This window comes from Marmota marmota, unplaced genomic scaffold, assembly GCF_001458135.2.
Source record: "Marmota marmota marmota unplaced genomic scaffold, marMar, whole genome shotgun sequence".
Lineage (NCBI taxonomy): Eukaryota > Metazoa > Chordata > Mammalia > Rodentia > Sciuridae > Marmota > Marmota marmota.
Window position 1 is genome coordinate 6505111 of NW_026000016.1, and position 17769 is coordinate 6522879.

The 17769-nt window shown below is 35.4% G+C and overlaps 1 protein-coding gene across 26 annotated transcripts in view; it reads left to right on the plus strand.

Annotated features, from left to right (window-relative positions):
- Pard3 (par-3 family cell polarity regulator) overlaps nucleotides 1–17769 on the plus strand; it is a 626126-nt gene that overhangs the window by 263941 nt on the left and 344416 nt on the right. For all 26 annotated transcript variants that reach the window (XM_048809090.1, XM_015483461.2, XM_015483455.2 and 23 more), the window contains one exon: nucleotides 6248–6426. In XM_048809090.1, coding sequence (XP_048665047.1) covers nucleotides 6248–6426 — 179 coding nt within the window. The remainder of the gene's footprint in view (nucleotides 1–6247; nucleotides 6427–17769) is intronic.

Here is a 17769-nt window from a genome sequence, read left to right on the forward strand (position 1 = left end):
GAGAGAACCTCTCTGTGTTATTGATTGGGTTCATATCTGCACCAGTGTTACCCAGACTCTGAGTGGTAAATTGCAGGCTACTTGGTACCAATAAAGACAGTGGTAGCAAATGTAATATTCACGCCCCCAATACTCACAGTTTAACAAAGAAAAAATGTCCATTCAGTGTTCTTGATGAAAAAACAGAAATGGTTTTCCACATGAGCCTGGAGTACACAGGTTTTTAGCCTTTTATGTTATGAAGTGGGAAGTAGGCATCCAGTACTTCTGCAGCTTGTGCAAGATCAGGAGTTGTCCTGAAGAATTTATTGTGCTGGTTTGTGTTGCATTTTGAGTAGCTTTTTTCTCATGAAATACTTTTTTTTTTTTTTTGGTACTGAGCCTTGTTTGAAAGGAAGACAGAAAAACTGGTTATTCAGGCACAGAGGGTCTGGCAGAAGATTTCTAGAAAATGAATGACATGAGCCTGTTGAACAAGGGAAACAAATAACATTCTTTGTTTCCAAAGATAAAATTAGAACTTTCTAGTGAAAAGTAGATTTTGGAAACCTGTATTTCATTGTGAGCGTGACAGTTTCCCATAACACTCTTATGATGAGATTGGGATAGAGATATTAGCATTTGTGATTTTCTGGTATAAATAAATATATCAACATTTAGAAGATTGGCATAACTCAATGCGTAATATTTTCCAAATGTATAATGTTGCAGAATTTTTCATGAGTAAATGATCCAGTTAGTGTGTGAGACAGGTAAGTAGATTTTAATGTCAAAAAGGTCATATACATATTGCAGCTGACCTCTAAGAAACTATTCTTTGTCATTTTCATATCAAAGAATATCTATGATTATATAAAGGTATTAAAATTACTATTCCCTCTTCTACATATTTGTGAATTATATTTTTACTGATGTACCATACTGCAGTAGATTGAATGTGAAAGCAGATACAAGATTCCAGATGTCTTCTATTAACCAAAATGCAGAACAGTGGCATACTCCCCATTAAATATGCCTTTGTTTTGTAAAATAGTTTTCATAAACTCGTGTTGTTTATGTTAGTATGTAATGGGTTTATAATTGTTACTTTAAAATGAGTGAATAAATAAATACTCAATTTTTCTCATTTTTATTTACAAAATGATCAATACCACTAGCTGTAACTTACATAGTCAAAACCTTTTTGAGGTCTTCAATGTTTACAGTACGTAAAGGTCCTGAGATAAAAGTTTGAGAATCATTAATCTAGATCTGTTATTTTTGGGGCATGCTTTATTATTTTACATTATCTGACAATCTATTTATGTAGTTAATGTACTATTTCTTCAACTCCTCAAGATGAAATGGTACTGAGTTGAATCAGTGCATGAAATTATACTTTGAAAACTACAAAATTTTTTCCAACTGTAAAATCTAGACTTGCATTTACTTCATAGGTAGTTACAAATTTTGTTTTCTAATACATTGCAGAATAATAGAAATAACTTCTTGATTGGTATTGTGACTGAACAGTGACTCAGGAGCCTGGAATATTGGCTAGGAAAATTGTTCTGTGACCCTGGGCCACTGAGATCATTTTTTTTTTGAGCCCCAGCTTACTTATCTGTGAAGCTAATCACATATTTTTTCCATTGTGACTAATGCAGAAAACTCATTTAAATAAAATTTTTTTAAAAAGTTGAAATCCCTCCAGGTAATTGGTTCTAATATGGTGGTGTTGTTCTTTGTATTGAGAATGTTCAAAATCCTTTCTTCTAGCTATTATGAATGTATAATGAATTATTATAAATTGTAACTACCTTACTATATTATCAAACAGTAGAACTTATTCCTTTTATGTAACAGTATTCTTTTTTTAAAATTTTTTTTTGCAATTTGTTATATGACAGCAGAATGCATTACAATTTATATTACACATATAGAGCCCAATTTTTCATTCCTCTGGTTGTATATACAGTATATTCACAACATTCATGCCTTCATACATGTACTTAGGGTAATGATGTCCATCTCATTCCACCATGTTTTTTACTCCCTTTCCCCCTTCCTTTTCTTCCCATTCACCAGCCTTTCCCTAGTGTGTCTTACCGCCATGGGCCACTGCCTCCCTATGTCCCCAAGGCTATTTGCAGGCCCAGACTCTGGTACCCATTATTCTGTTTTCTGCCTCAGTGAGACTGGCTTACTTAGCTTCCACCTATCAGTGAGATCCTGTGCCATTTCTCTTTCTGTTCCTAGTTTCTTTCACTTAACATAACATTGGGGTCTTTTTGTGTGTAGTGGCTTAGGCTGCTTATGACTCAGTTCTTGCAGCCCCAGGTGCCAGCGTCATTATGATGTTTCTTGGCATTCCTCTGGAAAGAACACACTGTTTACTTCTTTCATTGAGTCCTGTCCTTTTCTCATCAGCTTGGCAATCAATCTAGGATACCTTCCTGAATTTGACAGTGGAAACAAACCTAAGAGTGGGTCCTGAAATTGCACAGGAGTGTCAGTTACAAGACAGTGCAAAGAAAAGACCCAGACTATATTCTTATTAATTTTTTTAACAGTTTCACTGAAATGAAAACATGGTTTAATGCATGAAGCACTCAAAGAAAGGACTGCATAATTGAATATCTCCTGGGGCATCCTTCCCATTGCAGTTTATGTAAATGCCGCCCTGGCACTGTGCCCCATCATCCACCTGGCAGAAATAGCCCATAGGGTCTGCTGCCTCTGTTATAACTTCCCTCCTTTCTGAGACCCCCTCTTTCCCCAAGCCACATTTTTTTTGAAAGTTACAAATTTATAAAGGGAAAGACATAAGAATTATTTTTGCCTATTTCATATTAACAGATTAACACAGAATTCATGCCTGCTTAGAGGATGAGATGGTCCTCATTATTCATCTAATTGAAATCATGTATGCAATGTATTCTCCTAAAGACATTTATGGACACAAGTGGAATAAGCTGTTTTATTGTGGCCAAGTTCAATGAAATTGTATAACCCCTCAATTTATTTTGGGGTTGGAATGTATTTTTATGTGGTCCTTATGTCTGTACCTTTTTTTAAAAAATTCTTTTTTGATATTGGGGATTGAACCCAGGGGTGCTTAACCACTGAGCTACATCCCCAGTCCCTTTAAAATTTTTTTTTCTTTTTCTTTTCTTTTCTTTCTTTTTTTTTTTTTTTTGAGGCAGGGACTTTCTAAGTTGCTGAGGCTGGCTTTGAACTTGTGATACTCCTGCCTCAGCCTCCTAGTCACTGGGATAACAGGTATGCACTACTGCAACCAGTGTTCTCTGTATCATTTTTTATGTAAATTTTTATAATTTATATATAACAGCAGAATGCATTATAATTCTTATTACATATGTACAGCACAATTTTTTATATCTCTGGTTGTATACATAGTGTATTCACACCAATTCGTGTCTTCATACATGTACTTTGTATAGTAATGGTCATCACATTCCACCATCATTAATTACCCCACACCCCTTCCCTTCCCCTCCCACCCCTCTGCCCTATCTAGTGTTTGTCTATTCCTCCCATGCTCCTGCTCCCTATCCCACTATGAATCAATCTCCTTATATCAAAGAAAACATTCAGCATTTGGTTTTATGGGATTGGCGAACTTCACTTAGCATTATCTTCTCTAACTCTAACTCCATTCATTTACCTGCAAATGCCATGATTTTATTCTCTTTTATTGCTGAATAATATTCCATTGTGTTTATATGCAACTTTCTTTAATCCAATCATCTACTGAAGAGCATCTAGGTTGGTTCTAGAATTTAGCTATTGTGAATTGTGCTGCTGTAAACATTGATGTGGCTGTGTCCCTGTAGTATGCTGTTTTTAAGTCCTTTGGGTATAGTCTGAGGAGAGGGACAGCTGGGTCAAATCGTGGTTCCATTCCCAGTTTTCCAAGGAATCTCCATACTGCTTTCCAAATTGGCTGCACTAATTTGCAGTCCCACCAGCAGTTTATGAGTGTACCTTTTCCCCCCACATCCTTGTCAACACTTATTGTTGTTTGTATGCATAATGGCTGCCATTCTGACTGGAGTGAGATGAAATCTTAGAGTGGTTTTGATTTGCATTTCTCTCTTTATCATTTTTAAAAGCCTTTTCTTGTGAATTGATAGTGCATCTTTTAGGCATAAACTCCAGAAGTAAAGAAGAAAGGGGAAGGGGAGGGAGAGTAGTGTACTGAGTTGCTTAATAACTGAATAACAACCCTATAACTAGAAAACAACAGAGCGCATAGCTAAGTAAGACCCTATTGTGATTATTCAGAATATTTTAGTCCTCTGCCCTGTTTGATTACTTTTTAGCTTATACATTTCATTTGGTGATCCTGGGAATAATTTTTGTTTCCTCCTAGCAGAGAACTTTCCTTGTAAGAGTATTGTAATATTAACACACCCAGATTCTTAGATCATATGATTGTGAATTTTTTTTTGAGAGTGACTATATAGTTCTTATTGGTGTATGTATGTAATTTGGTGCAAATTATAAGCAGTGGTGGCTGTCATAGGTCAGACATACTTAAAACCCCAAAACTTTCCTCTATAATTTTCATGTGTGTATTTCTCCTAGTACATTAAGATAACCACCAATAATTTTTAATTCAGTGAGATGCATTTTTTTCTTCTGGTAATGTTGCTTAGTCTATATTTTTATCAAATCCTCTTGATGTAGAAGCAAATGTTAAATGTTTAAAATGTGGATGCTAATGTCTAAAACTGTATGTTAGGATGAAGGTAATTAAATCTCAAAGATTGAAGAATAGAAGGTGGCTTCTTAAATAGCTTCTGTTTTTTTCTGATCATTTCTAATTTGGACATTGTTGGATTTACAGTGGCTGAAATGTAACCTACAAGTATATATATATATATAGTCTGATCTTCAAGGATCTTTTTGTCCACACCATTGTTTGTGTCCACATCAATGTTTCCAAAATGTTTTCTCATAGAGTAAATGATGAGCTTACTGCTTTGTCGTTAAAACTATTTTGTTAATTCATTTTTAAAAAATAAATACTGGACTTGTATTTCATTTTTTGGATATAGATGAAACATAATTTAATGTGAATTTTGTGTCTTATGTTTATTATGTTTTTGAGTGATTTCACTCAGATGACAAATAGGACTTTTGGCTCTGATTCTACCTGCATCAGACTCATTCGCTTTCTTCTTCTCTCTCCTGTTTGTAGTTCTGTTCCTGCTCTGCTCTATCGGTGATCCTATCTGCCAAGATTTTCTCAGAGCTACTAATACATGTTTGCCTGAATTTGTTATAGATTTTGTTATAGCAGTTGCAAGTGAACTCTTGTATGTGAATACAGTTGCTCACATACTATCTTTCATGTAACTGTGTATGTTAGCAGTAGAAAACACTTCCTGCATGTTTACCTTAAGATAAACAAAATCCTGAAAGTACTATGTAAATAAGTATGTTTACAGTGTTGTATACTGTCTGATACTATGCTATTAAAAAAAAAGAAAGCATTTTATTCAACAGAATTCTTCAATAGAATAGCTAAATATTGTCTAGATTTTGTAATTTTTATTTAGGAGATACAAGTAGGTTATATGCAATTTGTTTAGTTGCCTAGATTTGTTTTTTTTTAAATAATTTATATAATATGTTATTTAGAAATATATAAAAACAATAATCATTGTTGGTCCTCTCTATTGGGTATGCAGGCACTGTTACCTCATTTAGTCCTTGAAGTACCTTTAGGATAAAGTATAGTGTTTCATTATCAGTACAGTAAAGAGAGATGAGAAGCAGAGGAGAGCGGGGTATCCTACCAACTGCCACACAGATAGTGATGGAGAAGCCCAGGTACAAGTTCTGGCAGATCTCAGAGCCGCCTCCGTATCACAATTCCTTCACCATAAGCTGTTTTATAGGAACAAGGGAGCCGGGTGTGGTGACTCAGGAGGCTGAGGCAGGAGGACTGCAAGTTCAAAGCCAGCCTGAGCAACTTAGTGAGACCCTAAGAATTTAGCAAGACTCCTAAAAAGGGTTGGGGTTTTGGCTCAGTGGTTTAATCCCTGGTACCAAAAAAATAAAAGAAATCAATAAAATAAAGGAACCAGTGGAATTTGTATTTAGCATTCTGAGCTATTTAAGAAGCCACCTTCTATTCTTCAATCTTTGAGATTTAATTACCTTTATCCTAACATACAGTTTTAGACATCAGCATCCACATTTTAATCATAATGCTTTTTTTTATTTGTGTTGTTAGATATGCCTCTTCATGTCCGACGAAGCAGTGACCCAGCTTTAATTGGCCTCTCAACTTCTGTCAGTGATAATAATTTTTCTTCTGAAGAGCCCTCAAGGAAAAACCCTACTCGCTGGTCAACAACAGCTGGCTTCCTCAAGCAGAACACTGCTGGTAGTCCCAAAGCCTGTGACAGGAAGGTAACCACCTCTTCCTTTTTTGCTGTCACCTTTGCATCTCTTGTCTTCTTGGTCTCCATGATAAGTGTCCTGTGGGTAGACTTTTTGCTCCTAGGGCTTGCTTGCTCTGCCCATTTGTGGTTATATTATTGACTTTCACATCAAAGTTCAGACAACCTATTTTGTATCGTGCTTGAATTTTCTGATAAAATTCAGTGATAGGTGTAGTATATACTTTTTATTTAGGATAGTGCTCTCCCAGTGAGCTACATCCCCAGCTTTGTATCTGTATTTTGCCTTGATATTGTGTTCTTATGGTTAAAAAGGAAAAGTTTGGCTGGGTGCTTTGGTGCATACCTGTAATCCCAGCTTCTGGGGAGACGGAGGCAGGAAGAATGCAAGTTCAAGGCCAGCCTCAACAACTTAGCAAGTTCCTGTCTGAAAAGGGGGAAAAAAGGCAGTGGGGTGAGGTGGGATGGGATGGGGTGTTAGGGATATAGCTCATTGGTTAAGTGTCCCTGAGTTCAATCCCCAGTACCAAATAATATAAAATAAATAAAAATTAAAGAATAGAAAAAGGAAAAATTTCAGCATGAAATGTGTACCATGTAAAGTCCTTTTCCTCTTTTTGCCTTTGGTCACCCCCATTTCTCTTCATAGGTGGCTCCTTTATTTGTTTTTTATAAGTTTGTCCTTACAAGGACATTTTAGACACATATAAGGAAATATTCACCTTGGCTCATAAGGTACATTAAAACAGTTATAGCATTATGGACTTTAAGGATGAAAGTGGACTTCATGGTACTTTATTCTGAATCGATCATTTTTCCCCATATCCCTTTTAGATGGAAGTGAGCTGTCCAGTCAATGTAATTTGCTTCCTTGACCTAATTTATTTGAGTCTTTGACCTAATTTATTTAGTCCAAATAAATATACTTTAGTCTATGCGGTCTACTTTTTTTTAAAAAAATATTTTTTTAGTTGTAGATGGACACAAATCTTTATTTTAGTTACTTATTTTTTTTGTGGTGCTGAAAATTGAACCTAGTGCCTCACGCATGTAAGGAAAGCGCTCTACCAGTGAGCAACAACCCCAGCCCTGTGGTCTACTATTAAAAGTTTATTTTTCATTCCTACAGAAGCATGTCTGTGGCCTTTTTGTTTACCCAGTGAGGTTTAAGAGGTTTATTGTCTTCACTGCTGAATCTCTTGAATGGATGCTCCATGAACATCTGTTGAGTGATTTAATAAATATTTTTCAATGTTGTCGGTAATTTAACATAGTAGTGAGAAATATGGAAATCATATTAATCACATTAATATCAAAATGGATATAGTTTGAGATTTGCTTCATTTATCCTTTACATCTGTGTAAAAATACCTATTAAATATTTCCTTCAATTTTCTTTTGTATTTCAACAGACTCTTTTCTATTAGTTCAAGTAAAAAAAAAAAAAAGAAAGAAAAAAGAAAAGAGAAAACACCTGGAATATATAAGTTGAAACTGAGAAGAATGTTCTAGGAAAAATAATGTGTACTTTAGTTTCTGATTTTTTGTGTTAGGGATTTTACTGTTAAGGTCAATCTCCCAAAATATTTTGTTCTTATAGATTCTGAGGATCCACTTTGAATTGTTTTCTTTTTAAGATGAGCTTGAAATTTTAGCTGACTGTGTCATGCAGTTGACTATCCAAAGAAGGGGAATCCAGTTTGTGAATTGGTTTCATAATACTAATTTTTGTTTAGAATAGATCCAATTTACATGGGATTCACAAATGTACAAACAAGTCAAGTTTGCAGTATTAAAAAATTAATTTCAATATTGTTTCCATGAGTTGAAGGATGCAGCTCTGATGACATTATAGTAAATATGGTTTTATTTATTTTTTCATTCAACATCTTTGATATCTGAGCAGTTTCAGTTACAGCAAACAGACCGATTTTTTCCACTTCCCACATTTTTTTTTTAAATTGATGCATGATAGTTGAACATAATAATGGGATTTGTTGCTTCATATTTGTGATACAGCTATGTCATATGGTGGTTCCATACCTAGTCCTTTGAGAAATCTCCATATTGACTTTTGTAGTGGTTGTGCTAATTTACAATACCACCAATAGTGTACAAGTGCAGACCAATTTTTAACATAAAACATTTTGATCATGCATGGAATTAATACTTACAATTTTTTTTTTTTTTGACAAAACACTGGACAGATCACAGACAATGACTCAGGCTGGGCCTGAAGAACTTTGAAAACTGGATTAATGCACTTTTGACTTGCCTCTATGAAGAGGCAGGGCTTCAGCCCTCCTCTGGTCTGCATGTTGTTTCCAGGTGTGCTAACATTGCCTTTTCTTACTTGGAAAACTGGAGACTGGACCTAGAAAAGCTGCTATCCAAGAAACTTTCTTTTTATGACTGCCATTAAATCTCATGCTTCAGAATCTGAGGAGGTAGAGTGCAGTTTGTGTCCAGACCCTCACTTGCAGGAAAGTCTAAAGATAGAGCTTTGCCTTCCAGCTTCTGAGCAGAGGAAAGTGAGAAAAGGGTTTAGATGCTCACTTTCAATTATCTACATCCACCTCACTGATTGTGCTTTAAGTAATGTGAGTCTGTCATTGTAAAACACTGGGAAGTAGTCAAGATGAACCAAATGAAATTATCGATGACTACAAACCCCAGCAACAAGCAGTATTAATGTCAGTGAATTTTGTGTGTCTGTATGTGAGAGAGAGGGAGATTGAGAAAGAGGAGAAGGGGATGGGCATAGCGAAAAGATATATTCTTCCAAGGAATGTCCTCCATGATCTATTTTCTCCAAGTAGGCTCTACCTCCTGCAGTTTCCACTACCTCCAAATAATGCTGTCAAATTATTATTCTATTACTGGATTAATCCACTGATGAGGTCAGAGTCCTCATCTTCTAATCACCTCCCAAGAGCCCTGCCTCTGAACACTGTTGCACTGGGGACCAAGCCTTCAACACAGGCGTCTTTAGGGAACACTTCGTATCCAAACCATAACACTTATTTTCAGTTATAAAAAGACTTTCTATCTTCTTAATATTCAGAAAGGAGGTTGGAGGAAAGCATACTTGCTGATTAGGCACAAAGCATTAAGTATATTTATTTCTTAGAGTCCACGAGAGCTTACTTACGCTGGGTAATTTGAAGATGTTATAAATTCTCGTCAATTGGTAGTAGTTTAGGTTTTCATACACATAAATTAGTTAAATGTTTATAGTCTTGTGATTTGTTGATCCTTAATGGTTAAAATCAGTGAACATTCTCAAATGTTCAATGTAGAACTCGTCTACATTGTTATGTGGTTTCCACATTGTGTAAGCACAACAGATAATTCCAGAACAATGCACCCATCTAATAAAATTTCTTATTCGTGAGCAGGAATGTTCCATTCTGATATGTTTGAGCAACTATTGTGTCTAACCTCCTGTGACTCCACCCCACAAAATGAGAAGTAGAATCTTTCTAGTTGAAACAGTGACAATATTTTACTTCACTAAAAAAATTGAAAGGCGATATAAACACACTTTGATGATGGATGATGCTAAGCCTGCTGCAAGCTTGGAGAGGCTAAGGGTTCTATGGGCTTGTGGATTTGATAAACTTTCTCATGCTTTTATGTGGGGGCAAGATATAGAGTCCAGGTAGTTTGCTATCCTTAACGTTCTCTGGGATATTTGCTCATTCCTGTTTCCAGTATTTTGGGGTGGACTACCTTTTCCATTGCTCATTGCTGTTTCCTTTCATTTTGTGGAAAATATCTTGCTGGAAAGCTGTATTTTCATTTGAAATTTTATGTGTGCTTAATATTTCATCTTTGGAAACAAAGTTTAGTATTTTTTTTTAATTGTAGACAGACCTTTTATTTTATTTATTAATTTATTTATATGTGGTGCTGAAAATTGAACCCAGTGCTTCACACATGCTAGGTAAGTGCTGTACCACTGAGCCCCAGCCCAAGATTTATTATTTTATTCACTGTGAATACTTGAACCATTTTGTCACCTTTTTGGTCTTCCTTAGTCAGTGTCACAGTGACTGAAGAGGCCAAATCGAGTGTGGAGGAGCCTTTGATTTGTCCCATCAAAAAAGACATAATGAGGCACTTAGCAGAACCAGCTCACCGGGAAGTTCCAAGGATAAAGACTGTGTATTATTTTTACTGATCATTTGTCACAAGCCATTGTTTCTTTCCCCTAAATAATGACAGATGTTGCTTTTGTAAATTACATATCCTCTTCCTTTAAAAAAAAATAAACCTAAGTTGATTTAGCATAAAAACTGTGTTGACAACTTTCCAAGAGAGATTCTTACCTGATTAAGGAAAGAGGAAGAAAGAAAACATATTGCATTGGCATTACTAGCTTCTTTTTTTTTTTTTTCCTTTTTCCAATTTCTCAATGAGAGAACTTGGAATACTTCTATTATCCCAGGTTTATTATTTTTGTTTGCTTTAGTTGCTTGGTGTATTTGGTGTCTTTCCAATATCTCCTGATACCTGCACCCTCTTGGAAGAGATGCTTTCTTAATTACATCTCTGTCATCTTTTCTTTCCTTTCTATTAGAAACGTGGGCTCTACATTTAGAAAAAATAATTGGTGCTGCTGGGGATTGAACACAGTAGCCTCACACATGTTAGACACGTGTTCTGGACTAGAAAATCATTTTTATAAACATTTCTTATAGTACATTTAAGGTTCCCCAGTGAATTTTCTTTCTGGTAATAATAAAATTTGCACTTTTTGTTTACCAAGTAATGAAAGGTAAAGAGAAGCAAATATGTCATTCAAAATCTTGAAGAAGACTGGTGTTGGCATTATGATGTCCTAACTTCAGCACTTCTGTGGTACACAGCCCTGTAAGTCCACACAGATATTTGCAGTCTTTAACTGCCAATGAGGAATTACCCAGCAATATGGTTAGACTTTCAGCTTATTTTCCTATTTTTTTTGAGAGAATTTTCCTATGTCTCATAAAAATTGGTAGCTTGAATAGTATTCTATCATGTACTGAGCTTTTTATAGTTGATGTTTATTAACTTTATTTGGTGGGTTTTCTTTTGTTTGACATTTATATTTTTGCCAATTTTGTTTGCTCTTACAAGTAACCTTTAGAAGTGCCCTTCAGAGGATATCCTTATATATATATATCAATTTCTGTTGACATCTCTATGTTCTTAGACTAGATTCTTGGAGTAGACTTATTTGATCAAGGAGATGAACATTTTAAAAAAGTCATTGATAATTATTTCATATAAATTCATGAATAATAAAATAGAAAGTACTTATGAAGTATAAAGCATTATTAGAAGTTCTAACATTTTGGAGGTGGGGCTTCAGAGATGTGTGTGAAGAAAACAAAGCAGGAACCAGTACTATTTCTGTTTCAGAACCTTCTTTCTTACTAAATAGCTTGATGGCTGTATTTGAATGTGCATTAGAATTACCTATGGATTTTTAAGATAGGGAAACAAACACACACACACACACACACACACACACACACACGAACAGATTCCATTACCCAGTTTAGGAAATGTGTCCACATTTCCTTAAAGCTTCTTTGTTGATTTCATGGCTCATTTTTGTGAGAACCTCAGGTCTAGCTAAAAGAGAAGTGTGCTTGCAAATGAATATTTTGATGCATTTTCAGGGCATTTTTTTATCATAGCAGAACAGAATCAGGGGCATTTATTATATTTGGTTTTGTGATATTGCTCTTTTCCTCATACTTGGATTGCTCAAATTTATCATTTTTCAGGTGAAAATCAAATAAAATTAAGTTATTTTTAATTTTTTGTTAAAAGACAGCTCTTTAAAATATTGAATATTCCCATCAGTGCAAAACTAGAATTGGACATATTATTTTTGAGGTAGAAGATGTGATATAAAGAGTGCTTCTGTATGCTGTTACTTTGCACATCCTTTCCCACCAGCCCACCTCCTGTCTTAGTTCCATGTGCGCTTGAATACAAAAAGTCAAGATGCTCCATTCTCAGTATCATGTCTGAGGTTACCAATGATAATTCATATACATAACATCTCCAGAAAATGCCTACTCTGTTTTACTGAGGGTGAGGAAAAGTTTGCTGTTGATATGCACACAATAGACTAACAAATAACATGGAATCCAATTGCATGCTGCTTTTAAATAGCTTCTTACTTGTTTGCTTATTTAGTAAAAAGTGATTCTTCATTTTACCTTTTTGCTCCCTTTCCTCTTTCAAAACTCCTTGGCTTCTAGGTCTCTGCATAGTATTTATTTTTCTAGTGTATAGTACCAGTTGCATGTTGGTAAATTTGAAAATACAATTTTGGTTTTAAACTCACATCTTTGACCACTTGTCTATTGAGAAAAATATTCTCTATCTTTTGGTTATTTGTGAGCCAAGCATTGCTGCCAGTGTTACAGTAACCATCAAAATCCCAAAGGATGAGCTGAGATAGTTCTTTAAAACCACATGTTCCCTCTGTGACAGACCTATAGCTGTGTTTAATTTTCTGCGGCATTAGCTTCAAGGGAGATCCAGCTGAGACCTAGATCTTAGACTACTCTGCTGTAACATTTGTATTTCCTGTTAGAGGTCTCTAAAACTATAAATTTTATCCTTCTGCTTTGCATATTAAAAGACTTTAAATTGAACACAGTGAGTTTTTGGACTTTCAGTCAGTGGTGGTTATAATCATTATAACAATAGGCCTACTTCAAGTGCCAGGCTCACCTAGCCTGATTTGTTAATAACCTAGTCTCATCTATTTTTGTGTCACATTTAGGAATATAACCTGCCTTCATGTGCTTTAAATATTATAATTTGTGTTCAAAGTTTTAAAATCCTAACATTCTATTGAGAAACATTTTATTTGAAACCTGGATGTGATATCTTTAGAGTTTACACGTCATCCCAGGAATATAAATCCAAAATAAAGTCAGAATCTTTATTGAGCCTCCTCAAAGTTACATATAGTACAAAAGGAAATTGAATATGCTATACCTGTTTTTCTTAAAGGTGAGGACAAGGACATAGCATTGACTATTTTGATCAAAAATTCACATGGTTTAACACACTTAAAAAAATACTTTGGCGTTATTTCACCTTTAAGAATTTATTTCTCTTTTTAATTTTTGATAATTTAGCTTATAATCAGTTCCATTCTGAATCTTGAAGTGAGATCTAGACACTTAAGTTCCTGCCATGAACAAGAAAAGTATCAGATGGTATTGCTTGATACTGAAGCACCTGGTGTTTCCATCATAGCTGTTCCAGTTTTGAGTGTCCTTAATTTTAATTTGCATGTATTCCCAGTGCCTGAACTTCCTTTGGAGGAATACATTCCAATCAATGTTTTTTTTGCAAGTTGGAGGTTGCAAATGTTTTCCATTTATACTAGTTAGCATTATATTACTCAAATGAAATACTTTAGGCAGTTACTAAAGCGCTGATATTGGGATCAAGATGTAGCTCAGTAGTGGCACACTTGCCTTGCTTGCTCAAGGCCCTGGATTCAATCCCCAGTACCACAAAAAGAAAGAACTAAGATTTACGTGGCTATGGTTCTGAAGTTGATAGTCCAAGTTCAGGTGGCCCCATTGCTTTGAGTGTCTAGTGAGGATAGTATATTGTGGAGGAGGATGTGGTGGAGCAAACCACATAACCATGTGCTTGGAAGTGGGGAGACAAGAAGGGTCCAGGGTCCCAAAGACCTCAGGACTTCCCATTAGGTCCCATCTCTTTGAAGTACACAGAACCTCCAAACAGTGTTACCCTGGGGACCAACCTTTTAGAAGTACATGGACCTCAGCTGAGGTATAGTGCCAAATTCAAGTCATAGCAGCATCTCTCCTATCTCCAAAGCACATCTGCTTTTGAGGCTTTGATATTTTCATGGAATGTTAGCCACATGGTCTTGAGTACTTGGTATTTCCAGCAAGTATGTTACATATTATATTTCATTTAGCCACTCTCCAAAAGCATAGGTACTGTTGATATTCCTGTTTTATTGTTCATTGGTTAGAACCTTAGGAAATTTAAATAACTCACCTAATAGTCCAGTCGTTATATGATAAAAGTTATAATATGAACCCAGATTGTCCACTTTTACGTTTTGTGTTCTTGGAGCTGGGGGTTTATGTTAGTAGTAAAGCACTTGCCTAGTATGTGTGAGTCCCTGGGTATGATTCATAACACTAAAATAAATAGATAAATTAAATTACCACTCAATATATTTACGAAGTTTGTATATGGCCAAATGTCTATTTGGTTGAATGTTTTAAAATAAAAAATTCATAAATATCTTGTCATGCTTTAAAACTCCTAGAACTTCTGTTAAGAAACTTAAAAATATGAATATAACAGCAGTGAATATTTATTTATTTTTAAATCTGACATGTTTTGAAAACATTTGCAAGTCTGTGTTATATTTTGAAATCTTATTCTTAAATAGAAATATGTGAATTTCATTAATATCAATACTAATAATATGATTGTATTAACTGATCTGTTCATTTTCACTCCTTGTTCTGTGTCTGTTTTCCCTGGTCCTTGGAATTTATATTATTGTAATTTTATCATTATTGAGAAATGACATGTTCAGACAACTTCTTGATAATCTATGCATGATGCTAACAACAACTTAGAAATAAAATAGTGATAGTATTGAATTATAACCCAAGGATTAAAGTAAATATCCAAGAGCTGATGTTTGATTAGAAAATCAATGGGGTGAAGGGACACATTTCTTTATAGAAAAAAATTTCAGGTAATATGTGCAACACTTCAGCCTCCAGAAGCTGGAGCTTTGTTCTCTGCTTTAGGATTGGCTTTGCTTACTAGATTCATTTCCTAAGAATAGAAAATGCAAAGTAAAAAATACTGACTTGGTCCTGGAGAAGAACGGTAGGATCACCATGACCAGATGAACAACACAATATCACCAGTGAGGAGTTCTGTTGGTATCAGGTCCCCCTGGTAGGAGGTGATGACCTGGGCACTTCACCTCAGTGTCCCCCCTCCCTCCAAACCCCACAACATAATTTAATCTTGAGGAATTATCAGACAGATCAAAATGGAGGAGCATCCTAATACCTGACTAGTTTTCTCTGAGAGTGTCATTCATGGTCATAGAAAGACAAGGGAAGACTGAGAAGCTGATTAAGGCCAGAGAAGGGCTAGGAGAACTTGATGACTAAATGCAGTTTGGAATCTGGGATTGGCTTCTGGTATAAGACAAGAGCATTAGAGAATGATATGAGGAAAAAGTATTGTACCAATGTTAATTTCTTTTTAGAAATAACCCGTGGGTTATGAAAGGAAGTTGGATAAAGAGTTTACAGGAGCTCTCTGTACAATCTTTGCAAATTTTTCTGTAAACTTTTTCTTCTAAATTAAGTTGTTTAAGACTCTAACATTATACACTAATTTGTATCACTTCCATTTTGTGCTGATAATCAGAGATTCTAATACACAGGTAATTGGAATGTCCGGAACCAGGATTCAGCTGCTGGCCTCTGCAAGCCTTCTAACACACCTCATCACTCCCTTATATGTGTATTTCCTTCTTTGGAAATGAGATATGTTTTTCAGCTGGTTTATTAATTATTGATTTGTGGTTGGTACCTTTCCTGTTATAAGACTGAATCTAAGAAATGGTCAGTTGGTTTGTTTTCTATGTAGCTAGCTGTGTTGGACCTGGAACCCAGAGCCTTGTGCGTGCTAAGCAAGTGCTCTACCACTGAGCTCCATGCTCAGCCCTTGCCCACTGGTTTCAGACATGCTGCATTCTCCTGGCTTTTAGTTTTTCGTAGGTCATCCTGATGCTGCAGCTGTTATGTTTCTTCTTTAATCAGATTAAGCTTTCCAGAGAGGGCAGGGTTTCAACAGGATTTACTAAAAATTTCTCTGACACACATTTTCTAAAATTCTAATTTTTAGTTATAATTTAGGGCAAAAATAATTTCCTAGAATATCCTGCTCAGAAAACATGCTTTGATGCTTTGTCTCCTGATGGAATGGGAGAGGTGAGAGGTGTTTTTTTTTTTTTTTTTTTTTTTTTTTTTTTTTTGTGCTGAGAGTCCAGAGCCCTTTTGAGCCCAGGGCCTTTGCATGCCAGGTGTGCATTTTACAACTGAGTTATACCCTGCACTCCCAGGGGTCATAATTCTTTAGAAGTTTTGTGCTTTCTGTTTCTTTACACTAGATACTTCCTAAGGAGAGTTGCAATTCTCTAGAAAAGTCATTATTCTTGTTCAACAGGCAATTTCCAAAATATATCCACAGAGATGGTTTACTTGAGGAGGCAGTTTTGCAATTATGGGGAAAGATATCTTATCTTTGTACCTTATATTGAGTTTAGGAATTTCCATAGAAATTCCCAATAGTTCTGTGAATCCATCTGATTCACTGAAGTCTTGGCATGGTAAGCTTGAAAATATTAAGAAGAAAGTGCGAATATTTTATATTATCTGACAAGTTACATATATGATGCAGATATTTTGATTTAGAAATTTTAGTAACTTCTTGAAAAATATTTATACATACACACTTACCTACATATGTATATAGAGATACATTCTTTTTCAGATTTAGTTGAAAAATAGGTAGATAAATATAAAAGACTTATGATTGTGTTAGTCAGCTTTTCACCATTATGACCAAAATACATGCCAAGAACAACAAGAGGAGGAAAGGTTTGTTTTGGCATATAGTTTTGGAGGTCTTAGTTCTTGGTCAGCCAGCTCCATTGCTCTGGGTCTAAAGTGAAGCAGGACATCATGGCAGTGGGGAAGATAGAGGTAGAGAGAATGTTATGAATGGGCCAGAGACAAGATGTAGTGTACAAGCGCACACCCCCAGTGACCTCCTTCCTCCAAACATGCCCTGACTTCCTGCAGTTTCCACCTGCTCTCAGTAGTTCATTCAGCTATCAATGGATTAATTCACAGATGAATTCATAGCCCTTATTACTCCTAAAAGCTTTACCACTGATCCTTGTTACATTGGGAACTAAACTTTCAGCACACTAGCTTTTGGGGGGACCTTCCAGATCCAAAACATAACAGTGATGCACATTTAGATAAGGCATAAGACTGTAAGAATCATGGAATAAGAAGATGGCTATTTTACTTTCTCTCCCTCATTCCCTAGAATCTCTTCTTCCCTTGGTGTTGTACAAAGCAGTCTTGGTGCAAATGCTGTTGTTACTTATAATTTTAGTTTTGAGATCAACAGGGTTATGTGTTTTTGAAAGAAAATGAAATGTGTGTATATTTCAAGGTCAGAAATTATTTCTAAAATGATTTTAAATTGTTTCAGATTTCATTTTGGTTTTCAGAGTCAAGCA